This window comes from Aotus nancymaae, unplaced genomic scaffold, assembly GCF_030222135.1.
Source record: "Aotus nancymaae isolate 86718 unplaced genomic scaffold, 86718_ANA_hifiasm-v0.15.2.pri h1tg000004l, whole genome shotgun sequence".
NCBI lineage: Eukaryota > Metazoa > Chordata > Mammalia > Primates > Aotidae > Aotus > Aotus nancymaae.
Genome location: NW_026988415.1, coordinates 44977949 through 44992315, shown reverse-complemented (window position 1 = coordinate 44992315; position 14367 = coordinate 44977949). Strand labels below are relative to the sequence as shown.

General features: G+C 40.4%; 1 protein-coding gene across 1 annotated transcript; it reads right to left on the bottom strand.

The window, feature by feature from the left end:
- Window positions 1-2107: 2107 nt before the first annotated feature.
- On the bottom strand, window positions 2108-3771 carry TCEAL6 (transcription elongation factor A like 6). Its single transcript, XM_064362319.1, is given in 4 exon segments — window positions 2108-2152; window positions 2154-2699; window positions 3073-3142; window positions 3682-3771. Coding segments are annotated over 2 exon segments (552 nt in total). The 5' UTR covers window positions 2676-2699; window positions 3073-3142; window positions 3682-3771; the 3' UTR covers window positions 2108-2122.
- Between the last annotated feature and the right edge of the window lie 10596 nt (window positions 3772-14367).

The following is a 14367-nucleotide window of genomic DNA, read 5'->3' as shown; positions in this document are numbered from 1 at the left end:
TTATTTTTGTCATAACTCATGGTGCACACACATACACACATAACTGAAACACAAATTTCACAAAAAAAATCACTCTGCTTACAATGCAGTTTGATATTTTCTGTTTGTATTCAACTCTATTCTATCCTATTTCATTTTTCAAAAATTGCCTGTCTTGACTCATTGCATTGATTTCAAGATCTACTTTTCATGGGGGAAGGACAACTTCATTTTGAAAAACATGGGCTTATTTAATAATCTGTGATGTGTGTCTTATATGGCACATATGTTTATCTTTTTAGGCACATATTTTATGTAAAGGTGAGAGTTGGAAGCCTGAAGAGTCTCTTTCTAAGGCGGTGCTTTTCAAACTTCAATGTCATAGGAATCATCTTGGGATCTTGTTAAAATGAAGATTCTAACTCAGTAGGTCTGAGGCAGGACCTGAGAGTCTGCATATCTAATTAGTTCCCAGGTTATCATTACGCAGCTGGTTCATGGACCACAACATGTTCATTACAAAGGATTTAAAATTCAAATGTATTGATGGGTCTGTTGAACTGCCAAAGTGTTACCTGACAAATTTCCTGAGAGTGAACTCAATAGAGAAAAGGGAGTCTGCAGACAAGATACTAACCCATGAGAACAGCACAGTCACTATCGTGCAGGTACTTTTTCCTGGCCTAGCCTGCAATATCTGAGTTTTGTGAGGAGAATACTTACGTATGCAAAACAAATAAGAAATACACATAAATGATCATGTTGCCAAAAAAGAATTTGGAAAGTATTAATAAGAGACCCAAGCAGCACCAAGGTGATATCCATGTGTACCTGGTTACTATAAGTATAAACTGGAGAGAGGGCTTTATCCACTTCTACAAGGGTAAAGGGTTGGTGGACATTGCTCACCAGTGACTCCAGAGAAAATGACTGGGCTTTTACACCATAAATCCTCTATCAGTAAAGGATGTAGGACCTAGGGAAAAAGGGCACAGTGCCCAGCACACATGGCAATATCTAAGAAACAGTGGCATCTACTTCTTAGCTGCCTGGACATATTCCTAGACACGGTGATAATTCCTTCAGCCCTCCCCCGATGTGCCCGATTCCATCAACTTTCCTGCCACTGTATGGGAATAGTGTAGGGGCCATTCCTCCCCTGAGTGCCTGGTGGGGACCAGGTCACAACACAGTTCACATACTCAATACCTCATCTGATCCACCAGACAGTCCTGCGAGGCAAGTATTACTCTTAATTTAGAAATGACAAGCTTGACTCCTACAGCAATAGATCTGTTAGAATTTCCAGGTTTATTCCTCTAGCTTTTAGTCCCAGAGACAATATGAATTTTACCTGTCATCTTGTGTTATGATAACATGAACTTTAAGTGTCTTTATTGCCTTCATAAGCTCACTGAACAGTTCAGTTTCTTATTATGTATTGTTTTCAGCTTTTATTTTTTAGTATGAAAAATATAATCCATATCCTTTAGTAAAGAAAAAGTAGAGATGAGTGAGTAAAGCAAAGAAAAAGAGTCACACATGGGGGTTACATTAGCATTATAGAGGACCCAGGAACATGAGCAACAGTGCCCACTGACCTGGACACACCTAGGGAATACATAGGGATATGCACAGCAGCAGAGGAATGTCATAGAGGTACATATAAAAGAGGTGGTAGGAATCATTTTTGAATACAGGTTAGACCTATTCTTGGCTACCTTTCAGGAATAATCATTGCCTACTTTCTAGTGTGCATGCTTTCAGAGTTTTCTTTGTGCATAAATGCATTATACGAACACTAACGTTTTTATAAAAATGGGCTGATATTGTATATGCGGTTCTGCAAACTGTTTGCTCTTTATTTATTTATTTTACAATGTGTCATGAACTTTTTTTCCATGCACATGGGTGAAAATCCTCTACTAAAATATAGAGCGTTGTAGTTGGGTTAAAGGCTGCTCGTAACGAGATTGACATCTAAGCAAAAGTATCAGCTTAAGGTTAAAGTACTGGGCCTGGCAAATACCTACCAGGGAAAGCAGGGCCGGCAATATTCCCATAAGAGAAGTCAGAATGGAAGGCCAAAGGCATTAAAGATATGAGATATCGTGTAAGCCCCTCTGGCCCCTACCTCCACCCCTCATTCCCCTGACACCCCGTTGGCCCCTTGGGGCGAATGGATCCTGTACATCTCTTTGCATCCAATGAAAACCACCCATTTTCTGTTTCTTCCTTAGCTCCTCCTGAACCCTTGACACATCTCCACATTCTCTCATCATCTCCTCACTGCTCAGATGCCTTCCCTGAAAGTCCTCCTGAGAGTTCTTGTGAGAATCGTCCGTCCCCCTGTCCGTTTTTCTTTTTGCTTTCCGGGGCACATAATCTTCAGCCGGGCGCTTTTCGGCGGCCCGCGGCTGGCTCTCTGGCTTTGCCTGGGAGGCTGGTTTGCCCTCGCCTTGTGGCTTGCCCTCACCTTCGGACTTGCCCTGCTTTTCCTGGCTTCCCTCATCTTCCAGTTGTCCCTCATCACCTGGCTCTCCCTCATCCTCTCGCTTTCCCTCACATTCTGTCTTCCCCTCCACGTCCGGCTTTTCTTCCTCGTCTGACTTTCCTTCATCATCAGGCTCTACTTCATCTTCTGGCTTTCCCTCGTTTTCCAGGTTTCCTTCATTCTTATTGTAGAGTTTTTCCATGTCAAGATTTCTCCTTTTCCTGTCCTGGGAGATGGGAGTGGAGGGAAGAAGAGACAAAGAAGAGACATGGGAGACTGACGGTGTGGGGTGGAATGCAGGTCTGGATAGTACTTGCATCTCACCCGTAGTGAGGGTTCCACTAAGCTGGCTGGGCCTCCAAGAGGGCCTTCTGCCCACCACGTAGCCCGCCACTCCTCCCACACAAGTGAGCCAGCCATTGCCTGGCAGGCCCTGCCACCTTCTCTGCACTGGTTCAGCCTGGTAAGGTGCGTGTTCATGTGGGTAGGGGGATGGGCAGGGGCCCCAATTCGGTCCTGGCCGGGCCCTCCACATTCTCAACCCTTGTGGGCCCCTGTCCATGAACCGCCCCCCGCCCCGCCCCCACGCTTTCACGGACCTGCGGGGATTCTGGACAGGTTCCTCCTTTTCAGTCCTTGCAGAGTGCTGGGAACAACAGACGCGCAGACCTGCGGACAGACAGGAGACAGGGGTAGGGACTGCGCGCTCAGCGGGCTCACAGGGACTCGGATCCCTTTCCTGAGTCCAGGCCCTGCTCACCCAACGTTTTCCTCCCCTACCTCCCCTGCACCCCAGCCGCCATTTCTTTCCAGGCCTCAGGCACCAAACCCGCATGCTTTCCAAACTGCGTTTGTCTCTGTGTCTCCTTCTCCCAGAGGCAACCTGTCCCAGTGCCACCCTGCTTTTGCGGAGGTCAGATGTGTCCACGGGAGCAGATTGTGAGAGGGGGTTATTTCCAGAATATCTGCGTTTCACTGTCGCACTGCGGGGTCGCTCCCTCTAACCCCCATTTCCAGCACTAAAATGGATGGAGGGCTCAGTGCAGGGGGTCGTCCAGAAGGCGGGCCAGGCTCCCTCGCCCCCGCCAGCTCCGCATCACTCTCCTCACCCATCTCCCGGATCCCTTCTCCACCTCCTCCCCACTACTACTGCCAGCCACCTCCACCATTTCCCTGGGTCCGCAGGCACCGCCCACCTTCACACTGACCTGCCTGGACCCCCGGACAGGCCTGTGCCTCCTCTAGCTCGCTCAAGCCGGCTCGCTGCTCCTCCGCCGCCCGGGCAGCTCAGACAGTTGGTTCTGCGCGGGCGCTGGGACTGGACCGCAGGGCGGGCGGGCCGGCGCGGAGGCTGGTGCCCACGTAGGCGCCTGGTCACTCACGTGAGCGCCGCGTCACCGGAGCTCGGCCACCACCACCCCCTTCCCATCCACCTCACCATCTATCCCTTAGGGACCAGGAGGCTGCGGAAGGTGGGAGAGGGTGTGTGTAACAAAGGATGGGGGGGGGGGGCATCAGGAAGAAGAGGAGGAGGGGGTGGCGTTCTGACCCCAAGTACTTTACCTGGCGCATCTCACAGCATCCTCGCAGAGCATCTCTCCTCTCTCTGGTGCCCATTATCGCCAGGTGTGACAGCCGATCAGAGAGGGTACCCGACTTTGCCAAGAGCGCTCAGCCCCAGAACTCCAGAGCCCGCTTTCAAGACAATCTCTGCCTGACTCCAGAGGCTGGGGTGGTGGTGCCTGCCAGGAAGCTGAGCTGCCACCTTGAGTGGCGGTGTTCCTGGGGTTCTGTCCTGGGCCTCCTCTCTCCTCAGTCCTCAAATTGTCTCTCCCTGTTTGATCTCATTCATTTCCTGTAAACACCGATGATTCCCAGATCTACATCTCCAGGCTATTCCCTTCTCCGTGTCTCATATCACCTTTGCCAACTGTCTATCGGACATCGTTGACTGAGGGACCCTGAGGGACACGGTACCCCAAGGCCCTGTACCCCAAATTGATTTCAAAAGCCCCTGCACCCCAAATTGATTTCACCAACTTCCTTCTTGTCATGTCCATTGGCCTCTCCCCACGCTTGAAAGTTACCTTCCAACAGTTGACCAGTTTTCACAGAAAGAGAATGTCAGACAGATAGAAAAGAAAGCATTAAAACATTTTTAATATGAATTTCAGATCCACAAATTCATCATAGTCTTTGGTTCACAACATGCTCTTCTCACTTACTACTGCTCCATCCCCTCCTTTCCCCTCTTCTCTCCTCCCCCACTGTTTATTTTCTTTCGTGGTTTTTCTTTTTCACATTTGTGAAACCACCACTGAACCCAAAGAACTAGAAAATTGCTAATATTCTTGTCACTATAGTATAGTATCATATATTTGGCAAATGATTAAAAATATTTTCTAGTTATTCTAATACATGGATTTCTTCATGGATAGTTTCTAATTATGTCTTTCCTGTGTATGGGCTATGCTTTCTTATTTCCTTACATGCCTCACAAAGTTTTATTGAGATCTGTATATTTTGATTATAATGTATTGACTCTGGAAATTAGATTCTCCCTCTTGGTTGGGTTTTGTTGTTGCTCTCTCATGGGTTATTGTTTACTTGTTTAGTGATTTTTTTAAACCATTTTAGCAAGTTATGTATTCTTTGTCATGTGTGGCCATAAAGTGTGTTTTATTAGTTTATTAGTCAACTGGTGTTTGGATGCTGTTATTTTAAATATCTAAAGCCAACAAAAGAAAACCAATGGGTAAAAACCATATTTTCCCAGTCTTTGCAGATGAGCTCTGAGTTGGAGTACTTTTTTAATGCCTTACACTTTTTTTATGCAGAGCCTGAAACTCAGGCTAAGGTGAATGCTTGCATTTTCTGTGGTCTTTTCTGAATATGTGTCCCACCCTCGGCATACACATGGTCTTCTTGATTTTCCAGTATATATAAAAGTTTTTTTTTTAATGCTCGTTCTTCCACATATCTTGTTTCCCAAACTCTTCCTTCTCAGACTTCTCAGGCTGTTCATTGCTTGTTCTGAGTGTTGTCTTTTGCTGCAGACTTCTGTGGCCAATATCTGTGATTTTAAATGCTGCTGGCAAAAGCCAACTGGAGAGCCAATGCAGCCCAAGACCTGGGAGTGTTCCCAGTCTGGTGTAATAAAAGAAGCCTTAGTGATGAAAGTGCTGCCAGGCAGGCTGAGCGCCATACCACATTTCTGTGAGAATACCGTACAAATCCCTACCACTGGCACTATCTAAACCAGGATAGTGGGCTGTCATCAACAAATCACTACCAATCTGGGGCATAAAGAATGAGAGATAGGCAATTGAAAATTTCTTTCTTATCACAAAGTAGCAGCTTTTATTCCTCACCAAATTTCCCTCTCATTGTTATAATGTTTTGACTAGATTCCAGAGTTCTGAGAAAGTTGGTGGTAACAGTTTTTGCCAGCTCACTAATTGCTCATTATGGAGTCCCAGAGTTCTATACTCCGCCATTTTTAATGATGTTACTTGTGTTTCTATTTCTTTTTAAGTCAGCTGGGTAGGTTGTGTCTTTTTTAGAATTTGTGCTGTTCATCTACTTTGTCTCATTTGTTGTAATGCAGTTGTTAATAGTATTATCTTATAATCTTTTTTTATATCTGTAGAGTTATTAATGATGACCCCTTTTTTATTTCTGATTTTGATAGTTTAAGTTTTCATCTTTTTTTCTTGGTCAGTGTAGCTAAATTTTTTTCAGATTGTTTTTATACATATTTTCAAATAACCAACTTTTAGTTTCATTGATATTCTATTCTGTATTTCATTTATTTCCACTCTAATAGTTACTATTTCCTACCTTTTGATTTCTTTGATTTAAGTTACTCTTCTTTCTCTAGGTTTTTAAGATGAAACTTTACTGATATGGGATTTTTATCCTTTCAAAGTAAACACTTACAGTTACACATTTCTATCTAAATGTTGTTAACTATACCCCATAACTTTTAATGTGTTACTTTTTAAAAAAAAAAAAGTATTTTCTAATTTCTCTCATGATTCCTTCAGGTTGAATGGAAGCATATTGTTTAGTTTCCACATATTTGCAGGATTTTCATATTTCCTTATGTTGTTGATTATGAATTTAATTCCATTATGATCAGGGAATATTATTTTTATAATTTCAATACTTGTAAGTGTATATAGGATTTTATTATGTAGTCTCTTCAGGAGAATGTTTCATGGGTGCTTGACAAGAGTGGGTATGCTTATGTTCTTTGGAGTGTCGTTTACATGTCTGTTATTCTAGTTGGTTTTGTAGTTTGGTTTAAGTCTTCTACCTTGCTGATATTCTTATTTGTTCCATTAATTTTGAATGTGTGGTTTTGAAGTCTCCAATTACTATGTTAGATTGTCTTTATTTTATTCTATTTTTTTCCTACTGTTCTGTAAGTTTTTGCTTTGTGTATTTTGGAAATCTGTTTTATGTTCATATATGTTTATAATTCGTATATCATCCTGATGGATTGGACTGGTTGTTATATAACACGTTTTTTTAATTCTACAATAACTTTTTTGTCTTAATGTCTTTTTCATCGACTCTTTTGGTTATTCTTTACATAGTATATATTTTCCATCGTTTCACATTAATTTTATTTGCTTATTTAAATATATTCTCTTATAGATAGTATATAGTTGGATCATGCCTTTTTTATCTACTCTGCTACTTTCTTCCTTTTGAATGAAGTGGTTAATCAAATTATATTTAATGCAATAATGAATAAGGTAATATTTACACCTGCCATTTTGCTGTTTTCAATTTGTTCTGTATTTTTGTTCCTCTGTTTCTCCACTATTAAATTACTTTTAAAAGGATATTTTCAGTGTACCATTTTAATTATCCTTTTTCTTTACAAAGCTTTAAAATTATTTTCTTAGTGTAGTTGACCTAGGGATTAAAATTAGTATCTTAATTTAAAACAAGTGAATTTGTATCAATTCTAACAATTTTAATGGGATGTAAAACTTTGCTATAATAAATCTTCATTTCCTCTTTCCTCCTTTGTGCTCTAGGAGGAGAAATAGGATGTCATAGAAATTACATCTTAGCCATTACATCTGTAGTGAATATAAGCCCACAACAAACACTGTTTTGTTATCATTGTTTTATGAAGTTTTCTTTCTAATTAAATAAGATAAAAAAAGCTACAGACAAATATATATTTATAACTATTTGTATTAATTTCCTATTGTTGCTGTAACAATTACCACAAACTTAGAGGCTTAAAATAGAAAAAACTTATTATCTTACAATGCTAGAAGTAAGAAATTAAAATACCTCAATGGAATATTAACCAGAGTCAGCAGATATCCACTTCCTCGCTTTTTTTCAACTTCTAGAGCTGAATTTCTTGCATTCCTTGGCTTATGTCCCCCTCATTCAACTTAAAAGCCAGCAGCATGGTATCTTCAAATGTCCCTCTGCATCCATCATCACGTTCTTTTCTTTCTCCTTTGTGTCAAATTTCCCTGTGTCTCCTTATGAGAACACTTGTTCTTCCATTTAGGGCCCACCTAGATAATTTAGGATAATTAAGACACTTAAACATCTCAGGATACATAATGACATCTTTAAAGTCTATTTTTGGCATAAAAGGTGATATTCATAGGTTCCAGGAGTTTGGACATGCATAACTTTTGGAAACCCACTATTCTGCCTACCACACTGTCTTTTATATATATATATATTTGTATATATATATGATACCTATAATATATATGTATATTTTAAGTTTTGGGGTACATCTGCAGATATTGCAGGATTGTTACATAGGTATACACATGCCGTGGTGGTTTGCTGCATCCAACCCCCACTCATCTACATTAGATATTTCTCTTAATGTTATCCCTCCCCAATCCCCCCACACCCTGCTATCCCTCCCCTAGTCCCCCAATCCCCAACAGGCCCCAATGTGTGATGTTCCCCTCCCTGTGTCCATGTGTTCTTATTGTTCAATACCCACTTATGAGTGAGAACATGTGGTGCTTTGTTTTCTGTTCTTGTGTCAGTTTGCTGAGAATGATGGTTTCTGGCTTCATACATGTCCTTGCAAAGCACATGAACTCATCCCTTTTTATGGCTGCATAGTATTCCATGGTGTATATGTGTCACGTTTTCTTTATCCAGTCTATCATTGATGGGCATTTGGGTTGGTTCCAGGTCTTTTCTATAGTAAACAGTGCCACAATGAACATACGTGTGCATGTAGTTTTATAATAAAACAATTTATAATCCTTTGGGCATATACTCAGTAATGGAATTGCTGGGTCAAATGGTATTTCTATTTGTAGGTCCTTGAGGAATTGCCACACTGTCTTCCACAATGGTTGAACTAATTTACACTCCCACCAACAGTGTAAAAGTGTTCCTATTTCTCCACATCCTCTCCAGCATCTGCTGTCTCCAGATTTTTTAATGATTGCCATTCTAACTGGCATGAGATGGTATCTCAATGTGGTTTTGATTTGCATTTCTTTAATGACCAGTGATGATGAACATTTTTTCATATGTTTGTTGGCCTCATATATGTTGATCTTCAATCTCTGATATACTTCCTTCTGCTTAATAGATTCAGCTATTGAAACTTGTGTATGCTTCTCGTGCTGTGTTTTTCAGCTCCATCAAGTCGTTTATGTTCTGCTCTAAGCTTTTTATTCTAGTTAGCATTTCGTCTAATCTTTTTTCAAGGTTGTTAGTTTCTTTGCATTGGGTTAGAATATGTTCCTTTAGTTTAGAGAAGTTTATTATCCACCTTTTGAAGCCTGCTTCTGTCAATTCGTCAAACTCATTCTTTATCCAGTTTTGTTCCCTTGCTGGTGAGGAGTTGTGATCCCTTGGAAGAGAAGAGGCGTTTTGGATTTTGGTGATTTCAGCCTTTTTGCACTGAGTTTCTTCCCATCTTCATGGATTTATCTACCTTTGGTCTTTGAAGTTGGTGAATTTCAGATGGGGTTTCTGAGTGGACATCTTTTCTGTTGACTTTGAAGCTATTTCTTTCTGTTTTTTAGTTTTCATTCTAACAGTCAGGCCCCCCTGCAGCAGAGTCGCTGGAGGTCCAGTCCAGACCGTGCTTGCCTGGGAATCACCCATGAGGGCCGCAGAACAGCAAGGGTTACTGCCTGTTCCTTACTCTGGCAGCTTCCTCCCAGAAGGGTACCCACCAGATGTCAGCCAGAGCTCTCCTGTGTGAGGTGTCTCTCAGGATATACAGGGATCAAGGAGCCACTTGAGGAGGTAATCTGTCCCTTATCAGAGCTCAAGTACTGTGCTGGGAGCTCCATTGCTGCAGAGCTGCTGGGCAGGGACGTTTTAAGTCTGCTGAACTGGAACTCACAACCGCCCCCCTTTTCCCAGGTGCTCTGACCCAGGAAGGTGGAGCTTTATTTTTAAGTCCTTGATGTGCTACTGTCTTCTTTCAGAGATGCCCTGCCCAGCAAGGAGGGAGTCTAGTCACAGTCTGCCCGCAGAGGCCTTGCTGAGCTGCTGCAGGCTCCGCCCAGCTGCTGTGTAAACTTCCTTGCAATTTTGTTTATACAGGCAAGGTTAGAACTGCCTCGGTAATGGTGGACACCCCTCCACCCACTGAGTTCAACTGTCCCAGGTTGAGCTCAAACTTGTGTGCTGGCTGTGAAAATCACAAACCAGCGTGTCTCAGTTTGCTGGTCTTTGTAGGGGTGGGACCTGCAGAGCCAGATCACTTGGCTCCCTGCCTTGAGCACCCTCTTCTTCAGGGGAATGGGTGGTTCTGTCTTGCAGGCATTCCAGATGCTGGCTAAAACGGCCACCCAGTTTTGTGCTGCAAACCCACAGATCTGGTGTTGTCAGCACCAGCAGGAATATCCTGGTCTCTGGGCTGTAAAGACTGTGGGAAAAGCACAGTATCTGAGCCAGAGTGCCAGAGTGTTCAGAAAAGAACCTGATAGCCTTCCTTGGGTAGGAGAGGGAGTTCTCCCATCCCTTGCACTTCCTGGGTGAGGCAGTACCCCACCCTGCCTCAGTTTGCTGTCCTTGGGCTACACCCACTGTCCAATCAGTCCCATTGAGATGAACCTGGTACCTCAGTTGTAGATGCGGAGATCACTCACCTTCTGTGTCACTCTCACTGGGAACTGTGCTCTGGAGCTGTTCCTGTTTGGACATCTTCGGCATCTTCACACTGTCTTTTATATTTACCTATTTAGTTACCTTACCAGTGTTCTTTATTTCTTCATGTGGATTAATGTTACCATCTAGTGTTTTCTAATTTCAGCATGAAGGACACATTGATATTTCTTGTAGGATAGTGCTGCTAGTTAAAAATTGCTCCCTGTTTGTTATTTGGGAGTGTCTTAATTTATCCTTAAAGTTTTAAGGAGCATTTTTTGACTAAAAAGTGTTAGTTAACAGTCTTTTCCCTTCAACTTTCTGAAGCTGTCATCTTACTCTCTTCTTGCCTCCACGATTTCTGATAAGATGTCAGGTGTAGATTCGTGTTTTTCATCAAGTTCAAAAAATATTTTGTCATTATTTCTTCAAATATATTATCCTGCAACTTTTCTTTTTCATCTCTTTATGGAATTCCCTTTGTAGCTATTCTGGTATGCTTCATGGTATACCATGGTTCTCTATGTCTCTATATTTTTCTTTGTTTTTTGTTCCTTATAATCTTCATTTACCTATCCTCAAGCTCACTATCTTTCTTCATTCACTTCAAACCCATTATTGAACTGCTCTAACAAATTTTTGATTCCAGTTACTTTCTATTCAATGGGGAAAAGGTAGTCTTTTCCACAAATGGTATTGGATATTCTCATGCAAAAGAATGAAGTTGTACTATTATCTCACATCGTTTATAAAAAATTAACTAAAAGTGAATCAAAGACCTTAATGTAAAATCTAAAAATATGAAAACATTGGAAGAAACATAGGAGAAAGGTTAATGACACTGGCCTTGGCTGTTGCTTCTTCAATATGACACACAAAGTATAGGCAGCAAAACAGTAGAAATTGATCAATATTTAATACTTTTGTGCATCACAGGACAGTGTCAAGAGAATGAAAAGGCAACTTACAGGACAAAAGAAAATATTTGCAGATTTGTATCTGATGAGGGATTAAAATACACGTAGAACCTAATTTAAAAATGGGCAAAGAAATTGAATCCACATTTCTCCACAGATATACAAATGGCCAATGAGCACATGAAAAGATACCCAACATCACTAATCAATAAGGAAATGTAAATCAAGAGCACAGTGAGATACTACTTCATGACCATTAGGATCACTGTTATCAAAAAAAAAACAAAACAATAAGTGTTGGTGAGTGCTGTGGTCTAAGTTTGTTCCCACCAAAATATATGGTGATATTTCATCCCCATTGTGGTGGTGTTGGGACATGAGGCCTAGTGGTAGATATCTGGATAATGGGGATGGAACTCTCATGAATGGCTTGGTGCTACTCTGGAGGTAGTGAGTTCACACTCTGATGAGACTGGATTAGTTATCACTGGAACAGGTTAGTTCCATAGAAAGTGGGTTGTTATAAAGCCAGGACGCCCTTTGTGGTTTATCTCTTTGTGTATCTCAGCTTTCCCTTTGAACTTTCCTGCAATATTTTGACCTAGTACATGGCCTGCAATAGAGGAAGAGCAGATGTGGGTGCCATGCTTCTTGTATTTCCCAGCCCACAGAACCATGAGCTAAATAAACCTCTTTTCTTTATAAGTTACCCATCCTCAGGTATTCTGGTTTAGCAACACAAAATGGACTAAAGCAAGGAGAGTGTGGAGAAATTAGAACCCTTGCACACTGCTGGTGGGAATGTAAAATTATACAACCACTATGGAAAACGTTATGTCCTTTCTTAAAAAAATCAACATAAAATCACCATATTTTACATCTGGGTATATGCCCAAAATAATTGAAAGCAGGCTCTGGAACAGATATTTACACATCTATGTTCCTAGCAGCATTATCAACAGTAGCTAAAAGGTGGAAGCAACTCAAATACATCAAGAGATGAAGGGGTAAACAATATGTTATATATACAAAAGAATACTAGTCAGCTTTAGAAAGGAATAAAATTCTGCTACATGCTAAAAAATTAGTGAACCTTGAAAACATTATACTCAGTGAAAGAAGCCAGACACCAAAGGGCACATACTGTATGATTCCACTTATATGAGATACCTAGAAAAGTCAAATTCGTATAGACAGAAAATAGAACAGTGGTTACCAGGGGATATAGGGAGAGGAAAATGGGAAATAGGAAGTTATTGTTTAATGGGTACAGAGTTTCAGTTTGTAATGACAAAAAATTTCTGGAGATGAATACCGGTGGTGATTCTAAAACAGAATGAATGCAGTTAATATCAATAAATTGTACATTTACAAATGGCTAAAATGTAAATTGTATAATATATATATTTTTCTACAATGAAAAATATCCAAAAACTTAAGTATTTTAAAGTGAGCAATACAATAACATTTAGTATCTTCACAATGTTTTGCAACTATCACCTCTATCTAGTTCCAAACCATTTTCATCACCCAGATTAAAACCCCTCACCCACAAAGCAGTTTTTGATTATTACTGTCTCCCCTAGTCCTTAATAATTATCAACATGTGTCATATCTTTTATCAATCTACTAGGACTCCCATAACAAAATGCCACACACTGGGTAGTTTAAATAGTAGAAATTTATTTTTCACAGTTCTGGAGGCTGGAAGTTCAAGATCATGGTGTCAGCAGGCTTGGTTTCTCCTGAGTGATTTCTTTTTGGCTTGCTGATGGCTGCCTTCGCTCTTCATGTCTCATCTTCTATTTTAATTTATATTTTTAGTTGAGAATAAATATTGTACATATTTATGGTACACAAAATGATGTTTTGATATCTTTACACATTGTGGAAGGACTGAATCAAGCAATGTAACACATGCATTAACTCATATACTAATCAGTTTTTGTGGTGAAAACACTTAATGTCTATTCTCCTAGCAATTTTCAAGCAGACAATATTATGTTATTAACTATAGTCACCATGGTATAATTGATTTAGTGAACATATTCCTTTGTAACTGAACATATTCCTTTGTAACTGAACTTCTTTAAAGTTCCTTGAACTTTATTTACAGTCTTACTTTACTTTGCAGAAGATTTAATATTTTTTCACAAACTGAATGTTAATCTTTCCCTTTATGATTTAATGTTTTAAAATTTTTATTTTAGTTTTTAAATTAGTTTTGGTGCCCATATACATCTTCTCCTTGTTGTTCCTTTCCCTGAATTTGGGTGAACATTTATATTTTATTATTTTATTTTATTTTACTGGTTTGTTTTTAATATAATCTAGATAAAAATGTATGCACAAGTGATCCTTAAACTCTAGTGTTTAAGGATCAGAACCACCTGAAAGATTGCTAACAATGTAGTTACCTGAGCACCATTGCCAAAAAGTGGATTTTGGATAGCGGCCAAAATTACGTATTTTAAACAAGCTCCAAGTGGAATTCTGAAGTGTTTGATAGGATAGTAAAGATGGACGAACACTGGCAAACATTTTCTTAAAAGGATGTCATGGTGATTTGGGAGTATAATTCCTTCTTATGGTATTTCTTTTGCAAGATATAAATTCTACGTAAATGAATTAACCTCGTTAGGGTAACATAGTCAATCAGGGGTAGTACATAGAAAATAAATCAAAGATATTTTAGCCACAAATTTCACTTAGATCTCAGCTCTACATCAGAATCACCACATGATCTTTCACACTGTAAAGATCTGTTGGTCCCACTTTTAATGAGTCTGATTCAACTGGTTGGAATTGGGTCCTGAGCTCCACTTTAAAGTATCCTCAGGTATTTCAAATCTGAAA